Here is a 12,169-nt window from a genome sequence, read left to right as displayed (position 1 = left end):
AGAGCCTTTGCAGAGGCACAGGAGAAGGTTAAAGGAGAAACACGGTGCTAGGATGTAGAAGGTGCAGATGATATACTTTTTTTTTTGATGAATGCATCGCAACAACCTCATTAAGTCAGACCAAAAGTGGGTTTACCCACTGTTACTTCTTAGACAGTAAAACTGTTTGACTATTTCCAAGTAATACCAAACATGCAGGAAAAGTATAAGACCAGAGAGCAGAGGATGAGCATAGTCTGATATATGTTACAACTTCTTTTTACCTGTGGCTAAATGCGTTTCAGGGAGATGATGTTCTTTGTGTTCAGCAGCCTATGGTTGTGTTTCCTTCCATGAATGTGAGCAGTGGCTGTCTTAATTCCATAAAACTGTGTACCACCACACTGAGTTGTCAGTGGCAAAGTGTGTCGCAGATTAGGTACTAATTTGGATGAAGAATACTTCCTTCTGGGTTTCTTGTTTGTGTTTTTGAATTGCCTTTTTAGTGTCCTGGGATGATTCCTGGATCTTGATTCAGTGTTCCCATTTTAAAAAATTACGTTGTGATTTAGTTTGGGGTTTTTTTTGGAAAACAGTGGTTTTGGGAAGAGAAGATGTGAGGAGTAGAGATAATGAGAAAGTATAGAGGAAATGGGAAAGGATGCTGTGCTGATGAGCCAGGGTTTGCAGCTTGTCAGAGTCACTGAACAAAAAAACCCTAGAAGACAGGCAGCTAATTGAGAGAAAGTATTCTAAAATATGAATAGAGCAAGCGTAGGAATTGTCTCCTTGAAGTAGGGGAAATACATTTGCTTTATTGAGATTCAAGAGAAAAGCCACAAGGAAGCAGGAGAATATGCTATAAGTAAGGCAGCTTCTAGTGTGCAGAATGGTGTTCTGTGGTCTAAAAGACAGGAGAGAGGGGAGTGGTGCAGAAAAGGAGGAGGGGAAAAGGAAAAACCAAAGGTGCACATTTATCCCTTGAACAAGGGTGTGAAATTGGCAGTGTTTAATGTCAGATATTATTTTGTGTAAATAGGACACAAAAAGTAAGACTAAGTAGAAAAAGCTGGAGGTGATTAACACTGATAATACAGTGGAGAAAATACCATATGAGAATGACTCTAATGACCTGTAGAGTAAAAACTGAAGGAATTTTATAGTAAAATTCAATGTTATATGCTTTGGGCTTATTAAACTTTTCTGTTCTGAAGAGACACAAGAAGTATCTTGAAGGTAGTGAGAATGATACAAACTGAGTGGGTTTAACAGCGTGAAAATCAGGGTGATGTACTTGAGGGTAAATAAACCTTTCTTCTTAATACAGAGGGATTGTCTTTTAGAGACCAAGGGAAGTTTTGGCTGTCTTAATAAATGACTGAGCCACCACTATGATGAAGCTTTGAAAAAACCAATGGAGTCACTTGTTTAAATGTGTAAATCCCATAGGTTTGCCATGAGTGAAATGAAATCAAGGTCCTGGAGAGTGAACACAAAATTATGAAATAATACTTATGTGACAGAAACATGGAAAAGTAACTAATCTGGGACAAAGAAAGATACCAAATGCAAACATTCATAAAAGAAACTGCTTGCAAAGCAGGCTGGGTCACTGCCCTGTAGCATCCTGTGCAGCCCCCTATGTGAGTGTTACCAAAGTGAGGGGCACAGAGTGCTGTCTGTGGAGCAGCACTTGAGGCTGGGTCTGGGATACCCCACTCTGTGGGTGGCTCTGTTAAAAACATTTTGACTGCGTTCACAATATAGTTTAAAAAAAGAGTTAGATTACCTTAAGCTGAGAAAAAGGTAAAATATCTAGCTGAAGCATGTGGTGATGAATGCTTTAATTGCACACTGGAAGGCTATGGGTAATCTGGAGGGATGTCCCTTCTGTTGTATTTTTTCATGATTAAAAGCCTTGTGCAAAACAAAATTCAGTATCAAAACCTGATTTTTTGTACAAGCATTCAGAAAGATGTTAATTTATTTTTAATAATTTTTATGAAAACAGTTGCTGGCTTAAACATATATAGTTGCAATATTCTATGGCTACCTTTCTGTATGAGCTTTTGGAACGAGGCTGACATACTGAGCATACTCTAACTATAATTCTGATTGAAATAATTTTGAGCAGGTTTTTTTTACACTCACATGATTTGTACTAGGATCATTCAATTTAGCTCCAGGAGACTATTGCACAGTTATTTCAACTGAAATGTGTTTTGTAAGTGGCATCTGGTTTTCCAAGTGCCTTGTTGCATAGCAGTGGTTTTAGCATGTGCACGAATGTGACTCTTGGCAGTGGTAGGTTTTGAGCAAGCACAGTGAGCTGCACCTTTGCCCTGAGAGCCATGGGATGATGGTGCTGCAAAGCACAAGGCTGTGCATAAAATTAATAGGACTGTGAAAAAATATAGTACCCTTGTCTGATGGTGCTGAATAAGGTAAGGTCTTAGTTTCTTGATGTGTTTGAGGTTCAGAATCTGTGGGTGAAAGTAAGCCAGACTAAAGAGTTAGAATTAATGTGTCTTGGGCAAGATAATTCAAGACTATAGACTGTGGAGATGAAAAATACCTTGCAGATCATCTAGTATATTTCTGCCAGTTTGAAATTGTTCCTCCTAGTGTCTTTCATTTATATTTTTCTAGTTCAGTTTAAAATGTACCACTTGGTGAGTTTTCAGTCACATCTCTGAGGAATCACCTTCCCCCTCCACCCGAAATAGTCAGCATTCTTTTCTCTGTTTAGTTTTATCTTATGGATTTGAGGTGTGTCCCACACTTTGTCCAGACTCTTTCCTGTGATAGTCTGTCATTGCTCACCCAAACTAACCATGTGTTTCCCTGTATCTTGAGTTCTAATTCTGCTCATGTTTTGCACCTCACAGAATATTTTCTTGCTTCTTGTGATGTCCTCAGGAAGAGCATGGCCTTTCTCAATAGACAGACCCTGCTTCTGGAATCCTTCTCACTTCTGTGCAGCCTTGTGCTCACAAAGCCAGTCTTTGTGCCTGCTTGGGGAATGATGCAAGGCCCATCTGTTAGTCCAGGCTGATAGGGGGAAAAGCCGCCTTTAAGGATGGCTTGTGGGTTGCTTGTGTTTTTCCAGAGGTTTCAATGTCCATGTTTGACCAGGGCATCTCCAGAAGCAATCTGAGCAATCGTTGTCTCCTGGCAGCACCTCTCTACTGTGCTTTTATGATTATTCTCACCTTGGATCCAAGATCTCAGCAGCAGGTTTCTCACTCAAATGTATTTCAAACCAAGCTCTGCCATGACTTATTTTTAAACATAGTGGTGAAACCTGTTCCTTTGTATCTTTCAGATCAGTAATATTTTTTTTTTCAGTTTTCTTGTTATTCCTCTAGAATATTTCATTTACTTACTAATTTTTGCTAATATTAAATCATTTCCAATTTAAGTAAATTCACAAGTAACTCTAGAATATTTCTCCCAACTGTAATTTCTTTTGTTCAAAAGATTCTCAATAAATATTCTTTTTTATGCCACACAGTTTTTCTGGCTTGTTTCTAGTCTGCTCTTGCCAGATGTTTTTTCCTAAGCTTTTGTGATCATGAAATGGAGCCACTGTACCCATGGTATTAAAAAAAAAAAAAAAAAAAAGGAAGAAAGAAAAGGAAAAAAAAAAGATTTGAAAAGTAGAGGGGTATTTTTGGCTAAGACATACAATTAGTTTGGCGTTGCATTCATACTTTTCCCATCTGTCTTTCAAACTTTTGATGTGTCTTAATTTAAGAGCATATTGACTCTGAAGTTCTACAACACTTGAACTTTTGAAGTAGTAAGGTTTTTCAATGCTTAAGTTATAGGTGAGCTTTATAATTTTGCTGGAAATACACTGTCTTAAACCCAGTTCATTCCACTGTATCCTGCTTTGCCAGGTGAATGCCCTAAGTAGGCAGAGAGAGACTCTGTGATTGCAATTTTATGCAAAATAGCTCAGCTTCAGAAACAGTTAGAATGCAAGTTAGATCTGGTGATGATTTAATACCATACACAGCTTTTTCTTCTCCTTCCTCTGCCCCCCACCAAGATAGCTGTCAGACATTCAGCAAAGGGGCGCTCAGACCTCTTGTGTCGGGAGGGATTTGAACCTTCTGTGTCCTAGAAGACTTCTTAACCATTTGGTGAAGACAGTAATTTTTAATTTATGGGGTCTAGACAGGTAGGTTCAGCCCAAGATATTTGAGGAACTTAATACTCCCACATCTACCACAGTTGAATCTTTTCTTCTAACAAATCAATTTATTGCACAAAATAGGTGTCTTGTCCATTTCTGTGGCTGACTCAGCAGCAGAACAATCCTGCTATATTGTATAAAGCAGAAAAAAATGAAGAAGTCATTGTTTTGGGATGATAGAACTCCCTTACTCTTTTTGATTCCTCCTGAACCCATTGAAAAAGCTGTGCAGACGAAGCTCCAGGCTGCTGGCCCCTCAGCAGGAAGGCTTTTGGACTTGTCCTTTGGCAATCTCTGCCTTTCTCCATGTATGGGCTAGACATCTGTAACTATGTCTTGAATTCTACTCCAAAAACTAATGAGTTAGGTATTTTACCTTCTAACATTTGACTGTAAGAAAGCTGGTCCCTATTTACTCCCCTTAGATATAAAACTGTTTCTTGCCTGCAGGAATTGAAAACGACAATTCTCTCTACTGCTGTCTTTTTAAGTGATCTCAGGGTCAGGACTTGCTGTTTCATCACTTGCTTCTCTGTGATGACATTTTATTAAGCAAAGTATTGTGAAAGAAATTAGTAAAAGGTTGCAGTTTGGTAAGTAAGTTTGTGTTACTTTGATGATCAATAGTCTCATGTCTTGTAATATTGTATATTGAGTCTTTTACATACCACATAAAACTGAGATGGGTCCAGCTCCACACTGTCCAGACTTTTGCTGTGGTCATTGGCAGCTTTTAGGAGCCTGCTGCCATTCCTTCATTGGTGATCTCTGAAGGTAGAGTCAGCTGCAAGTATGTATTGGAGAAGTGATTTGCCAGTGTTGGTGCACTAGGTTGTAAATCAGCAATTGTTACAGCAGATTACTTCATAATGCTTCTTCACTGACTGAATAAGGACTTTGTTGAATGAAGAATGCGCTCTCAAACTCATGAGTATTTTAAGAAAATAAACATACAGTAAGTTTGAGGTTTATACCAGTTCAGTGATACATTCAAAGTGATTAATGAACTGGATTTTAGCCATTTACCATATACTGAGTTCAATTTTCTTAAATGCTGTCAATGCTAAAATTTCATAAATCATCTAAATTAAGTAAATGGAATTTGTCTTTGTGACTGTGTGTAGACCAGCATTCCTTAACCAAACTGCAAACACTTTGCAGAATGATAGCATCAAAGCTATTGTTGCCTTATGCCACATAAAAAAAAGTTAAGCACAGGCTGTTACAAAAATTGCCTTTCTTAGTGACCGTATTTTTTTCTGTTCTCCTCAGGTAGGTGTCAATTTGTTATATTATGTCCACTTAAGGAGAAACCTCAGTAATTATTCCTACCTCCTGCAAGTACTGTCACAAATTTGAAGACCAAGTATATTTTTAGCAAAAGAGTGAGGTTACTACTGAGTTAGGATTATTTTTTTTAATTGATACCAGTGAGAACTTGCTGGTGCTTTTTATAGCAATATGCTTCCTTGAAGGTTTGAACTGACACTCTCTTTCCTCATATATTTATTCTTGAGAAATTCCTTACTGTGCTATTATCATTACACAGAAGTGGGTCATGGTTGGCTGGTTTTTTAAAAATGAGACCTGTGGTCAGACACCAGTTTGTCACAGATTGTAACCTCTTTGCCCTGAATTTTCAGTGCCACCTATTGCAAAGGCCAGGAAAAATTTTCTGAGTTTTACCTCTTTCTTTCATCTGGAGCTGGGAGGAGGTAGGGAGACAATGGAATCACCACAGCATTTTTTCCTAACTGAGTCAGAGTGGGCTGGCTGTAGTCAGTGGTGACATCCCACAACTGCACTTCAGTGATACTGCAGTCATCATTTGGAAGAACAAAGATAGGGAAAATTATTCTGGTACATTGCTATTTTGGTAAAATAATCAATGGCTTTGTCAAGAGACTCTGTGTATGTTTGTAGGCAAATTTCTCCCAACTCAGGCCCTGCTCTTTTTAAGAACATAATCTTCCAACCTTTCCTTTCCAACCTTCAGATTCTTTTTTGTCAGGAGTAGAGTGATACATCCATCTGTTCAAAATGTGCTGTGAGCTGGCACAGGAATATCCAGCTTTGATTGTGAAAGTTCAAGAGGAGGTCTTTGGGTATAAAGGAAAGAAAATCCAAGTCTCTCCTGGGTGTCAGGCAGAGACTTGAAAAACGTTCAGCTCATGCCTATAATTCCTGTTCCTCTGATCAGAATTCTTCTTGATATGAAGGATAGAGGGTTTAGACTGTGTCTCTCACTTCTTGTGCTGTAAATGTAATGGAAAAATTCATATACATTCCTGGGTTTGCAAACTGTAGAACTATGTGAAGATCAGTGAGCACCTAAGAACCAAAACCAAACAAAACAAAAAAACAAACAAACAAAAAACCACAAAAACCCCAACAACAAAAAAAACCAAGTTGACCGCTGCTGTTCATGTTAACAAAATTGACTAATGTTACTAGTTTCTCTTGTTCACAGATCACCTCTCTTGTGACTCTCCAGCTGTTATCCGTGGTTGGCCAGAACGACCAGCTTGAAGGACCACGATACAAATGTACTGTGTCTCTGGACTTCATCAGAGCTGTTGCCCGGTGAGCCTATTACAGTTCATTTACTGTTGTATGTGCTGACATGAACAGAGACTTCAAACCAAGTATTTGCTCAGCCTCTAGCTCTTTGCAGACCAGAATAGAAATATATGGATGTTTTCTAAGAATTAATGACTGAGTTGTCTTATTTATGAGAAGTTGAGGTAAGTATAGTCCAATCCTATTTTGAAAAAGATTTGTGTTACAGTGGCAGTATCTGTTACAGTAACATACTGTCTTTGTGCTTAATAAAGGTCAGGGACTTCATGTGAAAATACTGCTCTAAAATGTCAGTCCATTTTATTACCAAAAGGCACATTATGGTATTTGAATCTGAAATTATATTTCGTTCTTAACAATGTCTGTCGCACATATGATATAAAAACTACATAGATTATAAGAATTCTTCCACATAGTCTGTCGTGTGTGATCTGTAATTGATACAAGCCAATTCAGTAAATGAATGTAGGTATGTCAGTGGCTTTGTTAATTCAGAGCCTTCAGTCTTGAAGTCTGAGAACAGCTCCAGGTCCATCAGGAGAGATGTCGATAATCTGCAGACAGAAGTAGATGCAATACAAGGGCAACAATCAGGCCTATGTCTCATGTTTGGTTTTGGGGTTTTGTTGTTTGTTTGGGGGGGGGTATGCTTATTTTTCTTCTGTTGAGTGTAGTGGATCTTTTCAGAGAGTCTGTAATAAACCCAGTTGTTATGACAGGACAGTTGTGTTTCATTCAGTTGATAAGGTCAGCATTTGTTATGATTTGTATGATTTTGTTTCTGTGGAAAGCCTTGTAACTAAAGCACGTTTTTGAGTGACAAAATGACATGCAAGTCTAACAGTGGTAGTTTATTTCTTTAAATTTGTCACTGGATTATTAAATAGACTCCAACACAGTATTTCCTGTTATGTATCTTGGGGATTTCTAAACTTTTTCTCTGTCCAATATGATGTTTTACAAAAACTTTTTGAAAAGTGGGTTACAGGCTGATACGTGAACAGAGAATATTAAATGATTGTAGTCTAACAAATAAGACATTCAGCTAGTTAATCTCACTTTGCATTGTTAGCTGTTATTTTTACATCATTGAATCCTTAAAAAAAACCACTTTTATACTCGTCTTTATATGCAGTAATTTCCATTATTTATTCAAATAGTAAACCCCAAAGTCTGAGTGTTAGATTGTATAGAAGAATGAGTTTAGAGACAAAAAAAATAATTATATGTTTTATTCTACTGCTGTTTCATTTTGCCTGCCATTAAAGTACAAAAGTGTACATTAAAATCTTCTATCTCATTGAGTGACATTCTTGGATTTTTCAAATTTAGCTATGAACATGGGTCAACTACTGTCAAGACTGAAAGAACGCAGACTGCAAATGAGTACAGATGAAGGAGTTACACAGTAAATGCTAAAACAGGTGGTTTGGAGATTAACAAAACATTCAGTAGCATAAAAGGTTGCTGCTTTGCATCACCAACTAGAGTATCAAGTTAACTATATGAAAGTATAATCTTACTAACTTAGATATATTTTTACTGCTAATGATTGAAATAAGAATCTTTCACTTTTTCCTAGGAAGTTGCTTTCTTTCCTTTTAAGAATATTACAAAGTTTAAATAATCAGAAAAGAAGATAGAAGTGTAAAATTCATTAATCCTTACTTGCATTTCTTTTGGGGATATTGCTTGGTTTTGATTGTGTAGAATGTCCCTCGTGTGTTGTCTCCAAACAGGTTAAAGTCTTAGCATGGTTAAGATGATTGCTCTAATATACTGTGTTTTTGTTTATAGGACCGTGAACTTCGACATAATAAAGTACTTGTACGATTTCTTGTGAAAACAAGCTTCACAGCCATATGGACACTGTGACAATGACTAAGGCAAGCTGTGTTCATCTCTCTACTTAGCTGGCCAGAAAGAAGAGTATTTTGGCTCTTTTGGATTTGTCCAAACAGGTGCTGGCCCAGCATGGAACCTGATGAAAATACTCTGATTGGTCTGGGTGGATCTGAGCAGAGGACTATTTACCAGGGACCCTGGAGTATTTGGAAGCAATGTGTTAATTATAAACAGCAGGGTTTGAGCACAATCTGTTCTACTCTTAATGATGTTATCTTAACACTGAAATTGCCTGAAACCCATTTACTTAGGACTGCATTTTGCTCTATGAACTCTCCCCAGTGCTTTGAACATGGCAGCAGCCGTTGTTTGTATGCCCAGTCTTTTCACTTCCTCTCCACAGGAATCTTTGCAATTGCCTGCCAAAGCAGCTTTTCCTGAGGCCACCATTTTAGGAGAGTGGAGTAGCAAAGTATAATAAACATAAGAACATATTTAAAAATCAAGCTGGTACAAATTCTTCTTTCTCTTCAGTAGTATGTAGGCAGACTGTTACACTGTTACATGGAGATCACGATGATAGGAAACTCCCAATTAGACACCATACTGTCTTTTTTCAGACCATTCATAAATGTTGACTATGAATCTATTTTTAAAAAGCTCTATTTAAAAAAAATCCTTGATTCTTAAAGTTCTATCCCTATGTCAAACTTGAAATGTTTTATTTTTGCTTCAGCATTTTATAGTCCTTTTATGCTCATCCAGTTATATAAAGTGCTAATTATAGTGCCGTTTGGAATGAACGTACTTTGATACACACTGTGTAATGGCTTTTATAACAATCTCTGCCCTGTAAAGGAGGATGGCACAGCTGCCTTTTCATCAGAAAGGGAGAAATTCAACAGGTGACAGAGTATTTCTGCAGCAGTTCCCCAAAAGAGGTGGAACAGTAAATAATCAATGTGGTATTATAACATAAAATTTTAGCTTTGGAAATACGTGATGGAATACACTACAATTACAGGTTACAAGTAAAAGATTCCCAACTTACAGAGCATTAAAATCCCCTAGTCCCGTTGAGGATTATGCTCTTCATGAGTCCGAAGACTTGTGTCACCCTTTTGAAAACTCCAGGTCCCACAGCCTGTTACTCACATGTTTTACTTTTGAATGCTCACCTTTCAGTGTTTGACAGTAGAAGACTGTGCCAGGTCCTATGTTGAATATTATGGTTTTTTCCAAGGAAAAGTCATCAGTCTTTCTGCCCCTTTGCTCTGATATTGGCGATGGTCAAATGCTCTGAACACGTGTAGCCTTTTCTCTTTCTTGTTTATTTTCCTTTGGGTTTTTTGGTTGGTGTGTTTTTTTTGCTTGTGGGTTTTTGAGGGGGTGTGGGGGTGGTTAGTTTTTTGTTTGGTTTTGGGGTTTTGTTGTTTGTTGGGGGGGGTATGCTTATTTTTTTTCTCTATTGTGGATGTGTAGCCATACTTCTGGATTCAGACCCAAATGATTTGAGTTCCAGGTGAATCTAAGTGACAAAAGCATCCTTCTAGCCAAGCTGGCTTCCTCCCTCAGGAGAGTGTGAAAGGGCAGCAATGAGTCATCTCCGTGATCTGTTTTCCTTCCTACCGCTGAGCTGCATCAAACCCTGCACCTGTCCATGAGGTGGCAACATTTGTCACACTTACTGAAGTGCTGAGATACAAATACATAACCTGTTTCAAAAACGTTTACTACCTGCTTTTGTTTTTACTTATTAAAATGTCCACAAGGTGAACTTCGGGCTAAACTTCACAGTCTGTTTTCGTCTTGGAGGTAGTGTTGGGCTCAGCTCTTGTGAAGCTCCTATATGACTACCTAGGGCTGCAAGTTGGAGAGGAAAGAAGTTTTGAAGTGTTCATATGTAAACTAGTCCATGAAAAACAACAGCAGTACATCCTAGGATTTTGTAATTTCTGATCTGGATTAGAATTTGATATATGAAACATGATGGGACTGATACCAATTTGTTAAGTGCTATAAAACTTGAGTCACTAAAATTTCTTTTTCAGTAAACACCAATCACTCCCACAAAGCAGACCAGACCTCAAAACTCCTTAGCTCCAAGTTTGAAGCACAAATTAAAGACATGAAATAAGGGTCTTAGAAAATAAGTAGTGAGAAAACTTGTTTCTGCTGCTGTTTTTTCAATCTGGTGTCTCCTATACTAGCCTGATGAGTATTGATGATTATTTCCAGTGTAAATTCAAAGGATGAGGATACTAATTTTTGTGGAATGTAGTTAATTTGACTGAAATGACATTAACTAGAGAAGGAGTAGTAACTGAGGAGCCATTAGACAGAACCACTCTCCTTACACTGAAGGCACTTTTGTGACCTTTGTGAAAGACTCATATGAGTGATATAAAATTAAAGCTGAATCAGCAGAGTATGAGAATGAACAAGGTGACTGAAGTGCAGATGATTGATGTAGGCTATAACTATGCTGATGATGAATAGTAGGATTTATTCTGACAAACTAGAATATTTCTATATAGCCATGTCAATGAGTTTATAAATTACTGCTGAGTTTCTTACTAGATACCCTAGCAATATTCTGTTCTGAGATCCCACTTTCATGGATGAGGTGTGGCCCCCTTTAGCCTCTCTGGGCCAGGATTTCATCCCTCCTACAGGTGGTTTTAAGAACTGTGCAAATGATGCAGAGCAAGACAGTTGTTGAGCTAACCAGAAATCCTTCAATACTTTAGTGCTGCAGTATGTATTTTAAAATTCCTGAGAATTTTTTTATTATTTGTGAATTGCAAAGCTTTATAATACTGTAAAAATTACAGACTTATATTACTTAGTGCCTGTCTCCAATGGCTGATCAGCAGGAACAGGGGCTTGTTCTTACAAGGAGAAAGTAATGGAGAAAGTGCAGCTATCATCAGTTGCAAAGAAATTAGTGCCCTTGAATAGCTCTGACTTCATCAACAGCTGCATTTTCATACACAAGATGGAGATTTTATATTTTAAAAAGGCTTGCAAGGCTGCATCCACATGTAATACAGCAGGAGATTTACTCTTTTTGACAGTGATTTGTCTTACTCTGGTTCTCCCTGAACCTGCTGCTTCTACCATAACAATCCCTGTAACTATTGGGTCTGTTTTGGGGTGATTTAAAGAAATAAATTGGTTATTTGAGTACCTTCTGAGTTCTGATGTTTTTATACACCATGTGAGAATACATTCGTTTTTATCATTGGCTAAATTTTTCCAGTACTTTTGCCAAGACCATTCAGGTGCTTTGCTTTCCTCTCATAACTGGAACAGCCAGCCATGCCTGGAGAATAGTGTGAAGGGCAGGATTCCTGGCAGGAATGTAGGAGATACTTACATATTTGTGACCTATGAGTAAAATGTACACAGCTGAGTACCTCAGGATTAGATATTCCCTCTGCACTTGTATTGACAGAGATGGCAGGGAAGAGAGAAACAGCAGATTCTTCAGGGTTGCCTGGAGTTGGCATACTGTGTGTTCTAGTCAGACCAGATAGGTGTGGAACAGAACAGTTATTCCAT

General features: G+C 37.9%; 1 protein-coding gene across 4 annotated transcripts in view; it reads left to right on the top strand.

The window, feature by feature from the left end:
* ORC5 (origin recognition complex subunit 5) overlaps nucleotides 1-9,109 on the top strand; it is an 86,153-nt gene extending 77,044 nt beyond the window's left edge. For all 4 annotated transcript variants that reach the window (XM_051805089.1, XM_051805093.1, XM_051805090.1 and 1 more), the window contains 2 exons: nucleotides 6,651-6,763; nucleotides 8,558-9,109. In XM_051805089.1, the coding sequence (XP_051661049.1) occupies nucleotides 6,651-6,763; nucleotides 8,558-8,603 (159 nt within the window). In that variant the 3' untranslated portion in view covers nucleotides 8,604-9,109. The remainder of the gene's footprint in view (nucleotides 1-6,650; nucleotides 6,764-8,557) is intronic.
* Nucleotides 9,110-12,169: the final 3,060 nt, after the last annotated feature.

The sequence above is a fragment of the Manacus candei genome, unplaced genomic scaffold (assembly GCF_025592945.1).
Source record: "Manacus candei isolate 608988 ecotype Guabito, Panama unplaced genomic scaffold, ASM2559294v1 h1tg000063l, whole genome shotgun sequence".
Lineage (NCBI taxonomy): Eukaryota > Metazoa > Chordata > Aves > Passeriformes > Pipridae > Manacus > Manacus candei.
The sequence above is the reverse complement of the archived record's forward strand: the minus strand, read 5'-3'. Positions and strand labels throughout refer to the sequence as shown.